Raw genomic sequence first — 24,474 nt, 5'->3', positions numbered from 1 at the left:
ACATTTCACCAGTCTAATTGAAAGCTCAGCATACAGTGCATTTCTATTGGCTGGACATCTTTCAAAGGTATGAAACAATAATGCTATCATAATGCCCATTTATTCAGTCCAAGCTCCTCTAGAAAATGCACAACTTGGGTGCTGGAGAGTTCCATATTCAGGACTATTCGCTCATTGTTATTTCTAAGATGAAATAATTCATAGAACAGACGAGGGGGGGATGCTTGCAATAAGTCTAACCTCTGGCAATCACTCTGGGTAGTATTTCAACCCATCATTCTTTTGCACACCTTGCCACTTCAGATTAGAGACAGCTATATGTAAATCAGCCTTGACACTGCTCCAATAGTCCAGCCCGAACTGCCTATCAAGCCCTCTCCGAACTGGAATACACGCAACCTAAGACCAGTTACACCCTGATTGGAGCTTTTTGGTTGGGTTTAGCTTGGTTCCAGTGGCACAGTGATCAAGGGGCCCACGTCTGGGCATTTCCTTGGTCACATAAGGTGGTACATCAAAATAATTCATTAGGCCGTGAGAGTTAATTTTTTATCCACACTTAATACATGGGCAATTATCAATAAACATCTCTTTAATTGAGAGACGTGAGTCGTGTCCAATTATGTTTAATCCTCAGCATTGCTACAAACATTTCAGGTACACTGGAAAAACAATGGAAAATGTCAGTAGCTTTACAAATTAATAGTAAACATACCAAAGTGGACAAGAAAATAGTACCATTGTGGACAACTGAATAGCACCAAAGAATTATTTCTGATCTACTCGATGTTTTTTCATTCATACCTTTTATCCTCTTTAAAAATACTGGTTTTAACTCTGCCACATATCCCCTTCTACTGACTCACTTAATCAAATGTTTATCAAGTAGCTACTCCGCGCTGTTTTGCCGATTTAACTCTTTGGATGATCTTTATTCGGAATATACTATATTCAGACTATCCTGGCCATTTGTGATTGCTGTATCCATCTTCCATTGCCAACGTTTAGACACACTTACTGATGCATCTATACTACATTCATGTTCTGTTGAGTTCCGTTTTCTAAGTAGAGTTCAACTCAGTTCATCAACCTTTAAGGCCTCAAAAATATTCCTAAAAATATGATGGCGAATACTGAGCAAACTATTAAATATAAGTGTGCCTGTTCATAGTTTATTCACATAATAAAAATTATGCTTTTACGCGCTTGTGCACATCAGTGCTGATATTCCACTTTTTAAAAATGGAGGTTGCAGGTCCTACACTCTCTCATGATCCAAGTTCTGCATATGTACAGGCACTCTTTACAGTAAACCAAGAAGTCCAATACTCTATTTCTGATCCTTGGCGCGATCATTGTATGGGTAAGGTAGTGTTTTGCAGCATTTTGGTACTGGAACAAATGATAAATGAGAAGTTCATTTCATTAGAGAAAATATATGGTAATAGTGAAGGCCAGTACTGTATACGCAGAGTTATCAAGCCATCAAGCAGTCTAAAAATCCTGAGAGCATGTGGAATTATTTGGTAGTCTTTCCTTCCAAAATTGTTCTCCCTCAGGGGTGACTGTACTGCAAATATAGTTGTGTGTTGAAGATACACATCTTGTTCATTGGTGCCATTAGAGGTATTTTCTTGACCATACTTGATAATGTATTTAGAGCACCAGCAACACACACGAATAGAAAAATCTAGTTTTTGGAGAGAATGCGAGAGCTGTAGAAAATAACAGCCAGGAATCAGTCCAGAAAGATTTACAGGCTGGTAACCTCACTCTTTACTTTGGTCTACAGTCTTGGAGAGATCACGCCAGGTACCTCCTGGAAATCATGCAAGGTTCTGATCTTTTACATCTGAATACTAAAGTATTAAATGTCAAGAACACTAAAAAGAAATGGAAAACGATTACTAGGTAAATAAAATCACACCATACATGACATCGGTGATGAGAATTGCAGTTCCTGAGATCATTAACTTGAGCATTGCTGGCCCTGAAAGATCGAACCCAAGGTCGAGCTTCATCCTAGCAGCTCACAGGCGCAAAAGCAGTTTTGCTTGTCATTGTTTCAGCTTATCAATCATAGTCTTGCTGTTTAGCACCCTGATCATGGGTGCTGACAGGAATAAAAGATCCACTTAAATCTCCTTCTATACTCCGAAGAGTTCTCAGAGCCATTACAAAGCAAAACAAATTAAAATAAAAGAAGCATCACTCACAATCCAATTAACTTTGTTCTAAAAGGCTCTCAGGAGTTTGACCAAAGCTGCTAGTGTGCCATTTGAGGAGCTCTGCTGCTTGGCTCTTGCGATGCCAAGTGTGGTCTCCTATCCTGATGAAGCTTTGAAGTGGCGGGCTTCATTCCAACAGCTACACGTTTCTCTCATTGATTGTTGCACCCTCCAGAGGGCCTTCTTCCGGTTTCATTTCCTTTCTCGGACTGGCTGCTGCTGCTGCCTGAGGAGCCTGTGGAACCATCTGCCTGTTTCTTGCGGCGCTTGTTGAGCAGGCGGTTTGCGGAGACGGTCAAGTCTTTGATTTTCACCTGATCGTAGTCCACTCTCATAGTAGCTAGAGCGCTGGTCATTTCATCCTGTAACCAAAGAATCCTTCATTAATTAAAAGACTGTAGTTTGCAATGTAAGAATATTGTGGACAAAAATATCATCAGCCATAAATATAGGCCCTAGTGGCCCAGTTACTTTGGATATGTGCATCAACTCCTGTTATTGTACATAGTGCAATTAGTTTTGTGATAAATATCGACAGGTCAAACCTGACGATATTTATTGAGGGAAAAATGACCCGTTTGTACCATAACAAGTGGATTTTGGTGCGGTAAGTACCAATATTCATAAGTTATTTCCAAAAACTCGAAATTAGTTGCTATTTATCACGACCAATAAATTCAGACTCAGTGGTGTTGGATTTTATCAATGGGACAAATATTACATAAATTCCCAGGCCACTTGAAATCCGGGATATAGTGCCCTTAATATCATGTATTAACATGGTGTTTCGTTAGGTTTAGATTGTATTTTAGTGACTTTATTGTTAAAAAGGGTTGAATACCATGTTAACACGGTGTTTTCTTAGGATTAGATTGTATATTATTGACTTTATTATTAAAAAAGATTGAATATCTTGTATTAACACTGTTTCGTTAGGTTTAGATTGTATATTATTGACTTTATTATTAAAAAGGGTTGATTATTATGTATTAACACAGTGTTTCATTAGGTTTAGATTGTATATTATAGACTTTATTAATAAAAAGGGTTGAGTGTCATGGATTAACACGGTGTTTCGATTGTATATTATTGACTTTATTATTAGAACGAGGTGACATTTTTGTAAACAATATTTAGAAAACTTTGGGCCATATGTATCAAGCCAAATTGACTTCGCAAACGCCGAAATTCGCGGAATTTCGGCGTTTGAGAATGCAATTTGGACAAATGGTATGTATCAAGGAAATCTACTTTAAAAATAAGGAATCGCTTTTTTTTGCGATTCCTTATTTTGCGATTGCATTTAAGGAATCTCAAATTTTGCGATTCCTTAAATGCAATGTAAGAAGCCCAAAAAATTTGCAAATTGGCCTTAAGGAATCACAAATTACCACCAACTTCTAGTTGGTGGTAAGTTGCGAATTCCTTTAAAAATGTATATTTTTGCAGTTTTCAAAGTGCCATGTGACGCACATACATGCCCTTAGGGCATGTATGTGCGCCACATGTGCACCCATGCATATTTCAGGGGTGCAACAGGGTGTCCTTTGGACACCCCTGCACCCTTGAAATGATTCTCAATTTGCGATTAGCAATTGCGAAACGCAAATTGAGAATTCAGGGCCATATGTATCAAGATACCCATTTGCGATTCTCAAATAGCAATTTTTAAGGAATCGCTATTTGAGAATCGCAAATGGGTATGTATGTACAAAATCGCATTTTTGTTACGATTCCTTAGAATTCCTTAATTGCGATTAGCAAATTGCGAATCGCAATTAAGGAATACTTTCCCATTCATTTCTATGGGCCAGGAGGCCCATAGGAATGAATAGGACATAATTCTCAATTTGCGATTCGCAATTTGCTAATCGCAAATTGAGAATAATTTCAAGGGTGCAGGGGTGTCCAAAGGACACCCTGTTGCACCCCTGAAATATACATAGGTGCACATGTGACGCACATAAGGGCATGTATGTGCGTCACATGGCACTTTGAAAAATGCAAAAATATGCATTTTTAAAGGAATTCGCAACTTACCACCAACTAGAAGTTGGTGGTAATTTGCGATTCCTTAAGGCCAAGTTGCGAATTTTTTTGGCTTCTTACATTGCATTTAAAGGAATCGCAAAATTTGAGATTCCTTAAATGCATTCGCAAAATAAGGAATCGCAAATTTTGCGATTCCTTATTTTTAAAGCAGATTTCCTTGGTACATACCATTTGTCCAAATTGCATTAGCAAACGACGAAATTCTGCGAATTTCGGCGTTTGCGAAGTCAATTAGGCTTGATACATATGGCCCTATTTGCCATTCATTCCTATGGGCCCCTGGCCCTTAGAAATGAATGGGAAAGTATTCCTTAATTGCGATTCACAATTTGCTAATCGCAATTAAGGAATTCTATGGAATCGCAACAAAAATGCGATTTTGTACATACATACCCATTTGCGATTCTCAAATAGCGATTCCTTAAAAATTGCTATTTGAGAATCGCAAATGGGTATCTTGATACATATGGCCCTAGTCAGAGGATAATTAGTGCATGGTATTCTATACTGAGACTGGCACGCAGATAAAGAGTTGTTTTCCTTATTTCATGTTTTTCTCCTATTCGCTTTCATTTTTATGAAGTGTCTTGTATACATCCTTTAATTTTTCAATGAGCAATTACCTGATAAAACACAGTACCCCTTGCTCTAATCAATATACCACCTACACAAAGACATCGCAAAGCAGTAGACATTTTGTGCTAAAATGCACCAAATTGTACCAAAATGTTTATGATCATGTTTGCATCCATCTGACTTAACTCTCCTCTTTTTGCACCCTCCCTGCGCGCAAGGTATGCCACAGCTTTCTCCACTTCCAAAGCAGGCGGATTGTTTTCTCAACAGCAGCTTGTGAGTCATTTAAATTCACAGTTATGAGCTCTTGATGGTAAAATAATCACAGAGTTAAGGAAGCCACATCTGCAATTCCCAGCCTGCCGTTGACAACCATCGCTGACATTCACCATCACTCTAGTTGTGAATGCTAAAAGAGAGATAGGTCATAGGACTGGCTCCAGCTTCTTTATTTTAACCAGTAAAGGAAGAAAAAAAGCTAATGCTAAGTTTCTGAATGTATGCACTGGTGCAAATAAATATTTGAATCGAATTCAGTGAGAAATAGCCAGTTAAAACAGGCTGTCTTTTTTTTCGCTGTTTCGAAAGCGGATGTGCTATGCATATATTTGAGGAGTTCCCATTTGTTCACACAGTCAGATGTTGCAAAACTATTGTGCACAGAGACAGTAGTTGACCACAGCCGAAAAGGATTAAAAAAGGCTTGCAAATGCAGCTTGTAATTCGTCTAAAGATGTTCCAGAAAAAGAGGAGGAACAGGATCTATGATGCTGAATTTGAGAGTTTCTGGGGTCATAAGAGGCTGGACAAAAATGAGATTTAATGTTGCACGGTCCTCTATGATATTATACTAGTAGTCATTATATCATGGTAAGTGAATTGATATTACCTTTACATCAGGAGTTCATTTACTCAGCATACATTAAAGTCAAGTTTTTTTAATAACACTGTATTATTTATATACATACACAGGTATATAAGTGTGATTTTTATGTTTATACATTTATTCATGTATGTGTGTGTATATATATATATATATATATATATATATATATATATATATATATATATATATATATATATTACCTACTGGCGGTCGCCAGTAGGTAGTTATAGTTAGGATTTTTTTCAATGTTAAATCTGAAAATTCTATTTGGAATAACTTTGGCGCCGGTTGACGAATCTGCCTGAAAATTTCCTGAAAATGGCCTCGCGGGGTTCCGGTCCTTCCCTGAAAGTTTGGGGGGGATACGTTAAGCGGGGGCGGAGATAAAAGGGGGGTCCCAAAACGCGTTTTCCCCATGTTAATTTCCATAGGGCGGTCGATTTCACTTTTAGCCCGAACGGCTGAATGGATTTCCACCAAACTTGGCAAAATTGTAGGGACTGGTAGCCCGATGTGCCTTTGCTATGTCTCAAGATATGTGCTTCAGTGGATTTTGAGAAATTAACGTTCAAAAAAATATATATATCTATAGGCGCTCTCCGGTGCGCGCACCGGTGAGCGCTCCCGGCGCGACACGCGACTTGCGCGCAGAAAGCTGATTGGCTCTCAGTTGTCTGTAAACATTCTAAACAGTCCGGAGCGGCCGCCATCTTGTCTATCGGTAAAATCTAGTCATAAGAGGTGGCAAAAACAAAGGGTGGAATTGACCATAAGGGGGCAGGGTAGACCCCCCCTGACCCCCTAGGTTTGATATGGGGGCCATTAAAGGGCCCCGCGGGGCCTAAAAAAAAAATTATTTTTTTTGCGTTTTTCGCGGGGGGAGCGCCCGGTGCGCGCACCGGGAAGCGCTCCAAGGAGGGTACTATGGAAAAATAATCACTTTAAAAAATTGTATGTTTATTAATTGTTTTTTTTTATTTTATGTAAGTACCTACATGTAGGTACCAATGCAGAGACTTTCATTTAATGTACACCATCTCCTCTGTAGATATCTTGCATGTTGTTATTGTATGTTTTTGTGGTATATGGAATTCATAACATAGTCTGTCTGGAAAGGAGAAACAGATCTTTTAAGCACTCCCTGAGAATTTCTAGGGGATCATGAGTAGTCTATCCTGCTCACTTATGAAAATGAGGTGTAAATCTTGTGTCTCGGTAGGATCGAGACACAAGAGGTGGCCAAAACAAAGGGGGAAATGACCATAATGGGGCAGAGTAGACCCCCCTTGACCCCCTAGGTTTGATGTGGGGGCCATAAAAGGGCCCCACGGGGCAAAAAAAAAAATATATTTTTTTTGATTTTCGCGGGGGGAGCGCCCGGTACGCGCACCGGGGAGCGTACCGGGGAGCATACCATGGGGAAAAAGAATGACAGTTTTAAAAGTAGCTGATTAGAAAAAAAAATGTTTAGTTGTTTTTTTTATACATACACATACATATATATAAATGCATATGCACATATATATATATGCATATATGTCTATATGTGTGCGTGTAGAGAGAGGTAGAGAGGTAGAGGTGTAGAGGTAGAGAGGTAGAGAGGTAGAGAGTAGAGAGTGAGTAATAGAGAGTAGAGAGTGAGTAGTAGAGAGTAGTAGAGAGTAGTAGAGAGAGTAGCAGAGTGAGTAGTAGAGAGTAGTAGAGTGAATAGTAGAGTGAGTAGTAGAGAGTAGTAGAGAGTGAGTAGTAGAAACTGAGTAGTAGAGAGTAGTAGAGAGTAAGTAGTAGAGTGAGTAGTAGAGAGCAGTAGAGAGTGAGTAGTAGAGAGTGGGAGAGAGTAAGTAGTAGAGAGTAGTGGAGAATATTCCAAAGTTTGGCACAGCACCACTTTCACAATGAGTCCAATCAAATCATATCACTTAGAGTACTTATTGAAGCGCTGATTCTTGGTGTATATTCAAATGCTTTTATTTTCCTTAAGTTTATGTACCACAGCCAGCCGAAACGTTTCGTTCTGTACAACAGAACTTCTTCAGGGCGTTCTTATTTCCTTCAAGTTATGTCGGTATCCCGTTGTCATATAACTAGATATTTCTTCCAAATGTTAGACGAGACATAAGTATATTCTTATTAAAAGTGACTAGGTATCAATTTTACCCACACAATTCGGGCAGACTTGAGTAATTTATAGCATCCTCAAAGTCAGTCTTTCAAAAATTCCAAAGTATAGGACATGATAATCCAAACCCAAATGTTTCTCAAGAAAAGTCATTTACAATCGTTCGGAATATCGGTGTTTGGGCAGATATGATCCAGGGACCCCCAGTATGCAAGGGGAATTAGTCCCCCCTCTGCAAAGGCGCCAGTGGCCTGCATTGCAGAGAGGTGTAACAAGGGTGTGGCCTCATTACACTTCTCTGCAATGCAGCTCCCTCGCGCATACTGGAGGCTCCTGGTGGACTAGTTGACCCCAGGGACCCCCAGTATGCAAGGGGAATTAGTTCCCCCTCTGCAAACGCGGCAGTGGGCTGCGTTGCAGAGAGGTGTAACAAGGGGCATAGTCTCATTACACCTCTGCAATGCAGCCCCAGGCGCATACTGGAGGTTCCAGGTGGGCTAATTGGCCCCCAGGGGCCCCCAGTATGCAAGGGGAATTAGTTTCCCCTCTTCAAACATGCACGGGGGCTGCGTTGCAGAGAGGTGTAAAAAGGGTTGTGGCTTCATTACACCTCTCTGCAATGCAGTCCCCTGGCGCATACTGGAGATTCCTGGTGGGCTTTCAGGTCTTATATAGTTAGGAATTAGCATTAAAAAAACCTTTGAAATTCACTGAAAAAACCACAGGTTTCACACCAGTTATAGTTAGGAATTAGCATTTAAAAAACCTTTGAAATTCACTGAAAAAACCATAGGTTTCACACCAGTTATAGTTAGGAATTAGCATTTAAAAAACCTATTAAATTCACTGACAAAACCAGTTATAGTTAGCTGGAAATTTTACTGATATAAAACCAATGAAATTCCACGTTATAGTTAGTTGGACTCACTATAACTTGCGCGTGCAATGCACTGCTGATGACGTCACATATTACATCACTCATGACATGGTCAGTGACATCACTCATGACATCACTGATGACACCATCCTTGTGACACAGTGACAGACCTCCTCTCAGTGTAAAGTAACCCTTGAGACACATATTCAAAAATAGAAACTGAAATTTTTAAAAAATGGACATACCTATATCAGTTACAACAAGCAATTCTGTACTTCCACTATCTATATACACATCCACTCATTCACCAACAGTTCTATATAGTCACTCATACATATACTCACTCATCATATGAAGAGATACACCTATACATCCTGTTACACACCGACATTCATCCAAAAGTTACTCACACACATATTCACACGTGCAAATAAACTATTGAACAACCATTTATTTGAATATAGAGTTATACACACACTTCCACCTTACTTCTATTGAAAATTACACATATTTATTCTCTTAAACAATCACTTATAGAAACACATACTTATTTAAACAGGAACTCTTACAATCTCTTACTCTCACATATACTCACTTATATACATCAATATTCATATATACTAGATTAAAACATATGTAGTTACTGATAAAGACACTAGTGAGACAGTCATTCACTCACTAACAAACACATATAGACACTCATCCACCCATACAGTCCTGTACATATGCTGTCTTCAAAACACATACAAACAAAGAGTCAGTCACTCATGCATCTATGTGCTAAGTAATACCCTCACCAAACCATATAGACACTCAAACTGATACTAATAAAAATATCAAATAACCCATATACATACGCATGCAGCTACTTATCAACACATGTAGCCACTTATACACAAAGTGAAACACTAATATATGTATTTAAATATTTAAACATAACTCACTAATATTTATTTTTCAGAAAGACACATATTCACTGGATGGTGTCATCAGTGATGTCATGAGTGATGTCACTGACCATGTCATGAGTGATGTAATATGTGACGTCATCAGCAGTGCATTGCACGCGCAAGTTATAGTGAGTCCAACTAACTATAACGTGGAATTTCATTGGTTTTATATCAGTAAAATTTCCAGCTAACTATAACTGGTTTTGTCAGTGAATTTAATAGGTTTTTTAAATGCTAATTCCTAACTATAACTGGTGTGAAACCTATGGTTTTTTCAGTGAATATATATATATGTACGCTCCAAGTTTGTCCCAAACTTGGAGCGTACATATATTGCGGTCGTCCAGCCGCAGAAAATGCACCGCCTCGCTAAAGTGGGGGCCATGGGACTCTAGATGTTACTGAGCCTCATATGGGAACTTTCACCAAAAAGGGATCGTGAGCAGTACAACATGCCGCAACCAAAACCACATGTCCCAGAATTCCATCTGGGCTCAACCGAGCCGCTCATTGGACGTTTTGCATTGAAATGGATGGGCATGTGAAGACCACGCCTCTGAAGAAGTGCGGAGGCACTGAAACGCGTCAGGCGTCAAGAACTAAGCAGACAGGAAGATTCTAATGCCGCTGCAACCTGCGGTATGCTGTCACTGCTTTCACCCGTTACCGGAGAGAGTTGGAGTGCATTTTCAAAGTTGGGGACAAACTTAGAGCGTACATATATTGCGGTCGTCCAGCCGCAGAAAATGCACCGCCTCGCTAAAGTGGGGGCCATGGGACTCTAGATGTTACTGAGCCTCATATGGGAACTTTCACCAAAAAGGGATCGTGAGCAGTACAACATGCCGCAACCAAAACCACATGTCCCAGAATTCCATCTGGGCTCAACCGAGCCGCTCATTGGACGTTTTGCATTGAAATGGATGGGCATGTGAAGACCACGCCTCTGAAGAAGTGCGGAGGCACTGAAACGCGTCAGGCGTCAAGAACTAAGCAGACAGGAAGATTCTAATGCCGCTGCACCCTGCGGTATGCTGTCACTGCTTTCACCCGTTACCGGAGAGAGTTGGAGTGCATTTTCAAAGTTTGGGACAAACTTGGAGCGTACATATATTGCGGTCGTCCAGCCGCAGAAAATGCACCGCCTCGCTAAAGTGGGGGCCATGGGACTCTAGATGTTACTGAGCCTCATATGGGAACTTTCACCAAAAAGGGATCGTGAGCAGTACAACATGCCGCAACCAAAACCACATGTCCCAGAATTCCATCTGGGCTCAACCGAGCCGCTCATTGGACGTTTTGCATTGAAATGGATGGGCATGTGAAGACCACGCCTCTGAAGAAGTGCGGAGGCACTGAAACGCGTCAGGCGTCAAGAACTAAGCAGACAGGAAGATTCTAATGCCGCTGCAACCTGCGGTATGCTGTCACTGCTTTCACCCGTTACCGGAGAGAGTTGGAGTGCATTTTCAAAGTTTGGGACAAACTTAGAGCGTACATATATTGCGGTCGTCCAGCCGCAGAAAATGCACCGCCTCGCTAAAGTGGGGGCCATGGGACTCTAGATGTTACTGAGCCTCATATGGGAACTTTCACCAAAAAGGGATCGTGAGCAGTACAACATGCCGCAACCAAAACCACGTCCCAGAATTCCATCTGGGCTCAACCGAGCCGCTCATTGGACGTTTTGCATTGAAATGGATGGGCATGTGAAGACCACGCCTCTGAAGAAGTGCGGAGGCACTGAAACGCGTCAGGCGTCAAGAACTAAGCAGACAGGAAGATTCTAATGCCGCTGCACCCTGCGGTATGCTGTCACTGCTTTCACCCGTTACCGGAGAGAGTTGGAGTGCATTTTCAAAGTTTGGGACAAACTTGGAGCGTACATATATTGCGGTCGTCCAGCCGCAGAAAATGCACCGCCTTGCTAAAGTGGGGGCCATGGGACTCTAGATGTTACTGAGCCTCATATGGGAACTTTCACCAAAAAGGGATCGTGAGCAGTACAACATTCCGCAACCAAAACCACATGTCCCAGAATTCCATCTGGGCTCAACCGAGCCGCTCATTGGACGTTTTGCATTGAAATGGATGGGCATGTGAAGACCACGCCTCTGAAGAAGTGCGGAGGCACTGAAATGCGTCAGGCGTCAAGAACTAAGCAGACAGGAAGATTCTAATGCCGCTGCAACCTGCGGTATGCTGTCACTGCTTTCACCCGTTACCGGAGAGAGTTGGAGTGCATTTTCAAAGTTTGGGACAAACTTGGAGCGTACATATATTGCGGTCGTCCAGCCGCAGAAAATGCACCGCCTCGCCAAAGTGGGGGCCATGGGACTCTAGATGTTACTGAGCCTCATATGGGAACTTTCACCAAAAAGGGATCGTGAGCAGTACAACATGCCGCAACCAAAACCACATGTCCCAGAATTCCATCTGGGCTCAACCGAGCCGCTCATTGGACGTTTTGCATTGAAATGGATGGGCATGTGAAGACCACGCCTCTGAAGAAGTGCGGAGGCACTGAAACGCGTCAGGCGTCAAGAACTAAGCAGACAGGAAGATTCTAATGCCGCTGCAACCTGCAGTATGCTGTCACTGCTTTCACCCGTTACCGGAGAGAGTTGGAGTGCATTTTCAAAGTTTGGAACAAACTTGGAGCGTACATATATTGCGATCGTCCAGCCGCAGAAAATGCACCGCCTCGCTAAAGTGGGGGCCATGGGACTCTAGATGTTACTGAGCCTCATATGGGAACTTTCACCAAAAAGGGATCGTGAGCAGTACAACATGCCGCAACCAAAACCACATGTCCCAGAATTCCATCTGGGCTCAACCGAGCCGCTCATTGGACGTTTTGCATTGAAATGGATGGGCATGTGAAGACCACGCCTCTGAAGAAGTGCGGAGGCACTGAAACGCGTCAGGCGTCAAGAACTAAGCAGACAGGAAGATTCTAATGCCGCTGCAACCTGCGGTATGCTGTCACTGCTTTCACCCGTTACCGGAGAGAGTTGGAGTGCATTTTCAAAGTTTGGGACAAACTTGGAGCGTACATATATTGCGGTCGTCCAGCCGCAGAAAATGCACCGCCTCGCTAAAGTGGGGGCCATGGGACTCTAGATGTTACTGAGCCTCATATGGGAACTTTCATCAAAAAGGGATCGTGAGCAGTATAACATGCCGCAACCAAAACCACATGTCCCAGAATTCCATCTGGGCTCAACCGAGCCGCTCATTGGACGTTTTGCATTGAAATGGATGGGCATGTGAAGACCACGCCTCTGAAGAAGTGCGGAGGCACTGAAACGCGTCAGGCGTCAAGAACTAAGCATACAGGAAGATTCTAATGCCGCTGCAACCTGCGGTATGCTGTCACTGCTTTCACCCGTTACCGGAGAGAGTTGGAGTGCATTTTCAAAGTTTGGGACAAACTTGGAGCGTACATATATTGCGGTCGTCCAGCCGCAGAAAATGCACCGCCTCGCTAAAGTGGGGGCCATGGGACTCTAGATGTTACTGAGCCTCATATTGGAACTTTCCCCAAAAAGGGATCGTGAGCAGTACAACATGCCGCAACCAAAACCACATGTCCCAGAATTCCATCTGGGCTCAACCGAGCCGCTCATTGGACGTTTTGCATTGAAATGGATGGGCATGTGAAGACCACGCCTCTGAAGAAGTGCGGAGGCACTGAAACGTGTCAGGTGTCAAGAACTAAGCAGACAGGAAGATTCTAATGCCGCTGCAACCTGCGGTATGCTGTCACTGCTTTCACCCGTTACCGGAGAGAGTTGGAGTGCATTTTCAAGGTTTGGGACAAACTTGGAGCGTACATATATTGCGGTCGTCCAGCCGCAGAAAATGCACCGCCTCGCTAAAGTGGGGGCCATGGGACTCTAGATGTTACTGAGCCTCATATGGGAACTTTCACCAAAAAGGGATCGTGAGCAGTACAACATGCCGCAACCAAAACCACATGTCCCAGAATTCCATCTGGGCTCAACCGAGCCGCTCATTGGACGTGTTGCATTGAAATGGATGGGCATGTGAAGACCACGCCTCTGAAGAAGTGCGGAGGCACTGAAACGCGTCAGGCGTCAAGAACTAAGCAGACAGGAAGATTCTAATGCCGCTGCAACCTGCGGTATGCTGTCACTAGGTATGGGCGGAAAATCCGTTTCGCTCGCGGATTTTGCGGATTTTCGGGAAATTCGCAATCCGCGAGATTCGCGAATCTCCCGCAAAATCCGCGAGCAGCGGATTTTGCTCGCACTGCTCGCACTGTTCGCGTGAGTTCGCGGCTTCCCAGTACAACTTCGCGCCCCGCGAATAAGTGCTAAATTGCAGAAATACGATCTTAGCAAAACTGAAACTACTTACCAGGTTCAAAAGTTCAGGCTCATCATTAGTAGCCATTTCCTGTAGTGCTTCCTGAGGGGCCCCTCCAGAGTTCAGTTGCCAGTTGCAACTATTATGTGACCCTGCTCTGAACCTCAGAATAGTTACACATATGCCACAAAGGTCCTGAATTACAGCTAAGGGAGACAAGCAGGAGCCAGGCTGGAAGTTAAAATCCATTAATCAGCCCCTAATTCATTATTGTCAGTTGGGGCAGGGCAGGTGTTGTAACTAATTTTGCAACAATGAAAGCACTTAGCAAGTGCAAAAGATCACTAATCAGGGCGCACTAAGGAAGCAGGTGCCAGCTAAAAAAATATTCTGTGACACATTAATCAGCCCCAAATTAATTCAGGTCACTTGAGGCAGGGAAGGTGTGCTTTGCTTTGCCGAAAATAATGTACACTGGACAACCAGAGGGTGTGGTGATGAAACAGAGGGTGGCATGGGTGGGCCAGAGGGTGGCATGAGTAGTCAGAGAGTGGCAGTGGTGACAGAGAGTGGCAGTGATGAAGAAGAGTGTCCCAAACAGGCTGGACACGTAGAAACAACAAGTTCGCAAAACTTGCGACCCGACAGGTAAGTTCGCAAATTGCGAAATTGTAAAAACCCTCGCGAACTGGCAGAAACACGGGCGAACACAAAAAAAAAAAATCCGCAAATTCGCGGGAATTCGCGGATTGCGAGTTCGCAAATCCGCAAAATTCGCGAACGCGAGATCCGCAAAATTCGCCCATGCTTAGCTGTCACTGCTTTCACCCGTTACCGGAGAGAGTTAGAGTGCATTTTCAAAGTTTGGGACAAACTTGGAGCGTACATATATTGCGGTCGTCCAGCCGCAGAAAATGCACCGCCTCACTAAAGTGGGGGCCATGGGACTCTAGATGTTACTGAGCCTCATATGGGAACTTTCACCAAAAAGGGATCGTGAGCAGTACAACATGCCGCAACCAAAACCGCATGTCCCAGAATTCCATCTGGGCTCAACCGAGCCGCTCATTGGACATTTTGCATTGAAATGGATGGGCATGTGAAGACCACGCCTCTGAAGAAGTGCGGAGGCACTGAAACACGTCAGGCGTCAAGAACTAAGCAGACAGGAAGATTCTAATGCCGCTGCAACCTGCGGTATGCTGTCACTGCTTTCACCCGTTACCGGAGAGAGTTGGAGTGCATTTTCAAATTTTGGGACAAACTTGGAGCGTACATATATTGCGGTCGTCCAGCCGCAGAAAATGCACCGCCTCGCTAAAGTGGGGGCCATGGGACTCTAGATGTTACTGAGCCTCATATGGGAACTTTCACCAAAAAGGGATCGTGAGCAGTACAACATGCCGCAACCAAAACCACATGTCCCAGAATTCCATCTGGGCTCAACCGAGCCGCTCATTGGATGTTTTGCATTGAAATGGATGGGCATGTGAAGACCACGCCTCTGAAGAAGTGCGGAGGCACTGAAACGCGTCAGGCGTCAAGAACTAAGCAGACAGGAAGATTCTAATGCCGCTGCAACCTGCGGTATGCTGTCACTGCTTTCACCCGTTACCGGAGAGAGTTGGAGTGCATTTTCAAAGTTTGGGACAAACTTGGAGCGTACATATATTGCGGTCGTCCAGCCGCAGAAAATGCACCGCCTCGCTAAAGTGGGGGCCATGGGACTCTAGATGTTACTGAGCCTCATATGGGAACTTTCACCAAAAAGGGATCGTGAGCAGTACATGCTCCTGATGTAACAATAGTAAAACCTACCTGTGAAGTAATGACAATGTAATGGCTGTATTACATCCCACTGGGAAAATTGATGCGATTGTGATGGCTACAATCAAAAAGGTAATTTTTTGTGTTTAACAGGTCATCCATGTCCCTTTTCATGAGTTCTGAGACATGGGATCGTAAGAATTCTCTGCTCACAGTACAAGAAATCTGATTGGACTAGATGTTCATGCTCCCCTTTCCTTCCCAGAAAAGATGAGTGCTTGAAGGAGGGAAAGGCTACTCCTTTACACATGTCGATGCAGCCAACACATTTCTCTTGTGTATCAGTGGTGTGGGCGATTGAAATATAGACCTTTAATTGCCGTGTTTTGTTTAGGAGAGGATGCCTTGTAATTGCATTTTGGTCCCACTCTCCATTAGCACTCAGACTACAGAGGAAGGAGGGAGACTACTGGAGAGTTTTGTTTGTGCCGAGCTTATGTATTGCATGTTTGATGTTTGTTGCTGATGCATCTTCAATAAAAGGTTAAAGGTTAAAGCTTTAATCATTACACAAATTGTGGTAACTTTAACTGTTATCAAACTTGTTTCGTAATTTGGTAGCTGACCATTGAACCTTTTTATGATTCACTAATATTTGTTTTCATAGGCCCAAACTGGCACCAGGACTTTAAATATTGCATTATCAGGTCTTTATTCATTTGTAGGTTTTTTTGTAAAGCGTATGCCACGTCGTGGACCACATAAGTGCCCTAAACAAACCTGAAACTGCCAAGAAAATTTAGCGGCCAGAGCAGTAAAATAAATGACTATCATCAGATGCTTTACATGCTTTCAAATAACTAGTTAATGGTCGGGTATTCTTGTACTCTTTTACCTTTTTAACATTGGTTCTTATTAATGACATTTTACACTGCCTTTGTTTTCCTGTTTTTATATGGTTTTAAGGGTTTTCACAGCGGAATTGAACATGGCTGATTGATAGATTGATTTGACTGATAGATTGAGTTTGCCACAAAGTGGATTTATCAGAAAGCGTTCAGTTCACGACTGTGGTGGAGACATAATTAAAGTCAGAAACGGGCTGTGCATGTGTCTGTTGGTTGAAACACAAAGAGCCCGATTATGAGTCTGGCGATCCACAGAATGACAGACTCGTTGGGGCGTGGCGACGGTGGTCTCCCGACTGACCTATTACGACTAGGGTGGTCGGACCACCATTGCCCCACCATTGCTGCCAGGAACAGTTGTTCCTTGGAGGTGTTGCAGCAGTCAGGAGGCCACAATATGCTTGGCGGGACCACTGCGGTCCAGCCAACCATATTACGATTTCCCTCGCTGCCAGCAGTGTCTTGGAGATTCCTACTCCATGAACACCAAGGCGGAGAGGAAACAAAGGGGGCCTATAGGATCCCCTGTGCCTCCTCCAGAATGCACACAGGGGGAACAACATGTGGCCCCCTGTTCGCATGCACATCAGTTCCTCCACAGCATGGACTTTACAGGCAATGCCGTGCTGGAATTGTTTTTGATACGCTCATTGCGGTGCCCATTTTCTGAGGCCCGGTCGTAGCAATGCCAAAAACCAGTTGGCCAGACAGGAGGAAACTTCTAATCCATCAGACGGCATGACCACAGCTTTGGTGGTGTAGCAGCGGGTCTGACCCAGCACTGTATCGCCAAAATCATAATCAGGCCAATAGTGACGAAGTGCATCTGTTTTTATACAAAATCAATTTGCTATAATAATCATCAAAGGCCCTGTACTGTACAAGTTTATCAAATGTCACCCCTCCTCTCCCTAGTGAAAATGAAAGCAATTCCCTCTGGTGCCCAACAGAATGGCAGATCATGTATTCACTTCTTTTATATGGAAAAGAAAGCAGTCATTTTCAGATGTTTAAAAAATCCTGTGCGGGCTGTCATTTATAATTGGATTAGGAGTGTCTGCTTCCCTTGTAAAAGTCTGGGTGCGTCCCGTCCCACTCCAGTGGGCTGGGCTCCTAGTTGAAGTCGGTGCTGTTGTTGCTGTGTCAAAAAGCAAATTTTTAAACAATTAGGATGAAGTCCAGACTTGTGTCACCCAGATAACGCTGATGCTGTGACTAAGCAATATTCAACAGAATTCCATGTGTGGGTGGAAGCAGAAATGTTCAGGCGAATTATGTTTTTTGCTTTATCTGAAAGGAGTTGGATCTTTATATAACACAAACAGCAGATGTCTTACTGTTCTTGGTTTACTGCAATTTAGGTAGTTGCTGAAGAGAGCTAGTTGCATCTTGTAGGTCGCAGGGTTTGACTCAAGTGACTAACTTAACCATTGACCTTCTTACATCAATAAATTCAATATGCCTGAGATATTTAAGATTAACACATGGGGGCCCATTCAAAAAAGCATTTTTGGAGTACATAAGGTAGTGCTACCTTATGTTCTTGAAAGTGCAATTCAAAAACATTAAGCCAGAGCCCTCTGCCTCTCCTATCTTTTCTGTCAGTAGATCTTCGCCATTGTGATAGAAATCTTCGCCACGGCACAGTGATGTAAATCACCACACATGTAAGTATAGGTTTTAGTACTAAATGTGTGAGGGGCAAGGGGAAGTGGTGGTAAACTGGGCAGTAGGTATTATAGGATACGTTGAGTTTAAGGAAACTAAAGGGGAGGTTTCAGAGGGACATATTAAATCAAAAACCCAGCCAGAAATGGGTAAGAAAATTGCCATTCACTAAATACATACCTATATGTATTTCTTTAGCGCTACTGACGGAAGTGGCTTAAGAGCCTTATTAGTAGCTTGGCGGTCCATGAATGACAGTACCCACAGTTGCGGTCTGAGGTGCCGCGAGCTTGGCGGTCCAACCGTCGTATTATGCAGCGTTCCGGCAGTCAGACTGCCAATCGTATAATAAGACCCTAAATGTATTCCATCTAGGAGTTGAAGTAAGTTGTGCACAATACGTGGGCAACCACTGGTTCTGCAACACATTCCCATTGAAATCAATGGAGGTTAGCAAAAAAGCTAAAATGTCACAAAAAAACAAAAATAAAATTAAGTTGAATAATATTTTATATAAACTTTATTTAATGGAATTTTTATATTCCATTTTTTATTAAAATGTTTTAAATGGTAAGGTGTTAATATACATTATAACATTTTACTAATATATATTATAGATGATTGTTTTTTTAGCAATTTAAATCACAAAGAAAATAATATATAAATTGCATCAGTGATTGTGACACATTTAACACAAATAATTCTGTGAGAGACAAGCGAGGAAATATTAACTTTTAAATTAAATTAAATCAAAATAAAAAAAAATAATTAGTTAAAATGTAATAATGTGGCACTTGTCCTAGGTGAAAAGGAGTTAGAGAAATGGCTTTTATTATTTTTTAATTTTAAAAACATATGTTTTTATTAGTTCAAAAAAGGAGATCTCTGCTTCTGTGACGAAGACCTCAACAAATAGGTGATAAGTCACTAATTGCACCTTTTCGTTTTTAAATGAATTCGTATGAATAATAACTCCCTATTTTGAGGGGTTGGAAACTCAAAAGTCAAAATCTAGGCAGAGATCTACAAATAGAAAAAGTTAATTCTATCCAAGAAGAGATCCACACCTAGGTGTACATGTGGATCTACATTTGAGGTGATCTCTACATGTAAAACTAACTTTGTGAAAGGCCCCATAGAGTGCAGTGAAAAAACAGACTGTTTAAGCAGGCATAATGCAGGACAAACTATCAATGTTATCTCCATCTAGAAAACTAAATATTCTGAATGGCCATGCTATTCGCGGACAAGAAGCAGCACTGGATAACAGGTAAAAATGTAGCAAGCAACTGAATGAGTTCTTTATGTGACTTCAAAACACATATGACCAACAACTTTATACAAAGGACACTCCACCACGAGACATAACACTCGGATGAGTGCCTTGTTCACCGTTTTTAACTAGGATAGGAGACCCCCAGAATAAATCAATTCATACTAGGTACTCCCAATCCTATTTTAAATTCACAACTACACATCTACACGGTTCTGGCCCCATACCCGCACTTCACCTGACGGCTGTTGGATAAAAGATCTCCGATAAAGTGCCCCTTTCGAGGGGGCTCGTTGAGTATTGCACCGCCGACCCAACGAGGATCAGCCCATATGAAAAAGCATGACACCTGAAAGGGTCTGTGAGGGCATTACAATCCAATAAATGGATTCCCAACTATAGACCCTAAGGGGGCACAGTTGGATGATGCCTCTTGTTGAATCTGTGACTCTGCCACTAGAGGAATGGCATAACACATTTTTGGGATTTTCAAAAACACATATGTCAAGATGCTCCTAGAAAATCTTTTAATTCACCCGTGTTCAACTTCTCAGAATTCTTGGTTTTTAATTTCGAAAATGCCAAAACAAACAAGATAAGCACAACCCTAGCTTGGAGACAGATTAACTGGGGCACAATTAGGCTCAAGGGAGGGTGCCCCGCTCAGTCCTTCATTCACGGGCATGCTGAGCGGACAGCTTCATCTACTCCCTGAGCCCTGCTGGAAAAGCACTTCTTAGAGGGAAGTCATGATCTAGAAGGTGGAAGAAGTAAATTGGATCAAACACAGAGCTACTTAGAATCTACCACGGATTCACACATAGCTGATTTTTAAGCCAAGCTCCCTATGAACCTGTGCTGCTTCCTCTGTAGCAGATGTAGATGTTGCCCATCAGCCATAGAAGCATTTTAGTGGAGCCGGAAGGCTGAAAGCGACAGAACTAGAAAGAACTTTTAATTTCCATTTTTTATTTTTATTTAGCTCTAAAGTGCAACATTTATCATTTGTCATTTTGGCACTGGATATCAGTCAGGGACCGAAAGAGCAAAATCATCAGGAAATTAAAAATGTTTTTAGTAGGTACTTAAATTCAAATGTTTCTTTATAACCATAATGGAATCAGGAAGATGGTTCAAGGGTGTGGATTACAAAATTAAGAACGCTTCCTGATCCGAAACTCTCTCTTTTGTACAATGGGTTGATGAGCAGTAGATTCCTTTTATTTTTACTCGAGCAGAGCTTTCTGGTTGCTGAATCAGATTGGATTTTCTCTGCAAATGGGATCAAATACAGTGTTTTGTGGACAACTCAAATTGCCTTAACTGGATTCTTTTTTGGCAGTAAGCCAGTGTAGATTATGACATGCTAGTGAAATGCTTTTAAACTAATGAGGTCTTGTCTTTTTATTAGCAAAGCTGTGTCATTCGGTAGATAAGCTTAGGCATCTGAGAACGAGCACCCACCCTTTCACTCCACACCATAGGTCATGGAGACACAGTAGTCATGCACTGCACAGATGACGCGCCCTAGTAAGAGGATGATATGAAACAGCCCTAATGCCTACGCAATGATGGGGGAAGACAAAGGTTTTTTTATTTGATGAGTAAGCCTAAAAGCCTGACTTTTTTATGTGTCCTTGTCAGTTACCTTCGTTGTGATAAGCAGAAAGAACATGGAAACATAGGAATGTGTTGAGAGCTTGTCTGCCAGTAAACAGGACTGGTTTCTGAATACTATTCCGATGGAGCACAATCCTCGGATTTGACAATAGCGTTTGACTACTTGGCCAATGTGGTTGACCATAAGTAGAGCCTGATATTTTCTACTACAACTAGATGGTTCCCTTAGATATTTAAAAACTAAACAGCTGAATTGAGCATTACTTATTTTGAATAGAATAAGGACAGTTCGGAATACAAACAGGATGTTGTGCTATAGATATACAGAGGCTTCCATCATTATGACCCTTTGTAAACACGGAATTGGAGACGAGCTACAGCAACAGTCACCATTGGGAGAATGGGGAAATGAGAGAGTGGAACCACCAGCCATATTGTAATGGAAGCTTGGAGGCCAATATCAGAGATACAAAAGATGTAACTAGTTAGGAAAACAGCCCCTATTATCATATTATCGAAACAATCTATCCAGGACCTAGATTGTTAAACAGCCACAGAGATTGAAGGCAGAAATGGCAACGACTAAAGGAGGTAGCAAGCAGGTCTTAGAAATGTGGTCTTCTAGGGGTTGACTGAAATCCTTGGGGCATATTCATAAATGTAAACATACATTTGGGTAATTCTAAATGTGTGAGTTTACTCCTACACTTTTGAGTAACTTTACTACTTAAGGCTATTCACCATCGATGAGTATAAAGTTACTCAAAAGTGCAGACATATATGCACCCACACCCATAATTCTGGAGCTGTTCCCTAATGTACAAGTGTTCATATACTTCTTGTATATTTTCACATGTCGGACCAGTTAGAGTTCATTCTATGGTAAACTGTAAGGAAAAATATTAAAGTTACTAAAGTTGAAAAAAATATAGAAACGTGTTTTGTGCTAAATATTAATGGTAATTCATTTTATTTATGTATTTTAAATGTTGAATAATAAAACATTCTACAGGATTAACTTAATTTTAAATAAAAATGTAATTATATTGATTATAAGAAATGTAAAAAATAAATCTATTTTGCTGCAGTTTAGTTAAAAGAAAACCCTTCAAAAGTAAAACACTATGTTTTTTATTATGCATTTGAAACTATTAAAAGTGACTTATAGAACTATTTAACAATAATTTAATTCTTCCAAGAAATAATAAAGTTGCATATTTTTTAAAGTTTGATCAAATCATTTAAAATACATTAATAATTATATTTTATTTTTTGAATTTTTTTACCATGAAAGAAAATGTAATGTAAAAAAATATATATGTTCAACTATCTAATTTATTTTAACTTTAGTTCCTATGGGACTTCTTTTTAAGTCCTTATCTCCATTATTTTCTTTGAGAGGGTGTTGCAGTGCCTGTGAGTGGCCACGGAAGGTGCTAGACTTATTCAGTCTCTGAGACAGAGAACATTGATGACTGTTTTGGGTCCTTTTTGGCCATAGTAACCATGGAAGGACAGTTTGTGAATCGGACAGGGCTTACTCTTTTGTGGGTGGATGCATGTCTCTCACTAAACTTCTCTCTAACCTTCCATTTACCACTCCTTACTCCTTTCTCAACCTCTACCCTTTAAGAGTATGTATTTCCCCTTTTCCAGTCACTCCCCTGACCCCCTCCCATATTTACAATTAACATGTATACTTAATTGAGGAGAGATATCTTCACATAATACTAAGGAAAAGTGGAGGTGTAGATCTTCTCTCACAGGTATATGAACCGAATTTTGTAGCAAGTTTAGTAGAACTAATGTAGCACTAATAAACATACTACAAAATGAAGTTTGTGAATAGGCCCCTAATCAGTGGAAAATACCAGCTCCATGATTTTAGACACTATGAGGAATATCTGCAGGGAAGTCTGTGCCTAATATCACACCTGCCTTAAATTCTGGGTCACTGTACACCAGGGGTCCTTAAACTTTTTAATGCCAAGACCCCCCATTGAAAAAAAAATCCTCGGACTACCACCCTCAAAATTGTCATCATTATTCTATTAAACTGGCAATATTTAAATATGTCTGGCCTTATTTAAACATTGCAGCTAACCTCTGTTAGCATTTTAAAAATATAATCAAATACACGATTGCCAAACATACTATTCTGGTCAGACAGGCCTTACTAATGTGTAAAAGTATCTGCATTGTGTTTATTAGAAATGGGGGTGGGGGTTTTGAAGAATATTTGGAGTTGCTTCCCTTTTGACCTTCTCCCTGGCAGGATATAAATGAAAAAAGATGTTAGAGATTGCCCATTAAAGAGCGGCTTACTGCCGCTCATTTTTTCATCCACTGAAAACAAGGTATGTTATCAGCATAATGCTTCTTTTGGCCAGAGCCCCATGGGATCACTTGAGGCCCCACTAGAGCTCCCCCCTCCCCCCCCCCCCCCGAGTCAGAAGACTCTTGCAGTGAACAAACGATGTGCAAATTGAAAGCATGCATGTTATACACCGACCATGATGGCAACTGTATATTACTACTAAGTGTGTGATGTGGCTCCTGCTGTGCTCCACTCACCTTCACTTCATCCCAGTGTTCCTGATCTTCTTGAAGCACACGGGCTGTATGCAGCGGTGTCTGTGGCACTGAAATGGATTGCTGAAGAGAACAAAAAATAAGACGTATAAGTACTCCTCCACCAGGTGAGTTTCAACATATAGCGGATGCTTTACTTCCACCCAGTCTATCTCACAAGACAACACTTCCTCGTCTGAAAAAAGCAATATTGCACACACACACACACATTAGATGACAGCTGCTTCATCTGTAAATAATGAATTCTAAAGAATCCATAATGCTCAGCTTTCATGTCCCGAGTACCATCAAAGCATAGTATAATTGTGGTATTATACTTTCTAACACCACCATGGTCTCCAGGTCAGATACCAGTGGTACTCATAGTACGGCCCGGGGGCCGCCAGCGGCCCGGCAAGCCTTCCTTGGCGGCCCGCGGACCTTGCAGCCATCCTACCTGTGTCTTTTTTAAATATTTTTTTTAAGTGTCCTGTGTCCAAACTCTGCCGGTGGCAGCAGCGCTCTATGCGGCCGGGCGAATCCAGGGAAGGTCAGAGCGGACATGCAGGGGCGCCAAGAGGTGAAACATATCAAAGCCTCATTAACGAGTAAGTGGTCTTTTAATGACCTGTGAAGTACTCGGGTGC

The 24,474-nt window shown here is 41.9% G+C and overlaps 1 protein-coding gene across 1 annotated transcript in view; it reads right to left on the bottom strand.

Annotated features, from left to right (window-relative positions):
- Positions 1 to 541: 541 nt before the first annotated feature.
- MAPKAPK3 (MAPK activated protein kinase 3) overlaps positions 542 to 24,474 on the bottom strand; it is a 282,502-nt gene continuing 258,569 nt past the window's right edge. The window contains exons 11-12 of the mRNA XM_086938816.1: positions 23,831 to 23,911; positions 542 to 2,590 (exon numbers count right to left, since the gene is read on the bottom strand). Of these exons, the coding sequence (XP_086794942.1) occupies positions 2,381 to 2,590; positions 23,831 to 23,911 (291 nt within the window). The 3' untranslated portion in view covers positions 542 to 2,380. The remainder of the gene's footprint in view (positions 2,591 to 23,830; positions 23,912 to 24,474) is intronic.

Source organism: Lissotriton vulgaris, chromosome 9 (assembly GCF_964263255.1).
Source record: "Lissotriton vulgaris chromosome 9, aLisVul1.2, whole genome shotgun sequence".
Classification (NCBI taxonomy): Eukaryota; Metazoa; Chordata; class Amphibia; order Caudata; family Salamandridae; genus Lissotriton; species Lissotriton vulgaris.
Note: the sequence above shows the minus strand (reverse complement) of the source record. Positions and strands in the feature narration are given on the sequence as shown.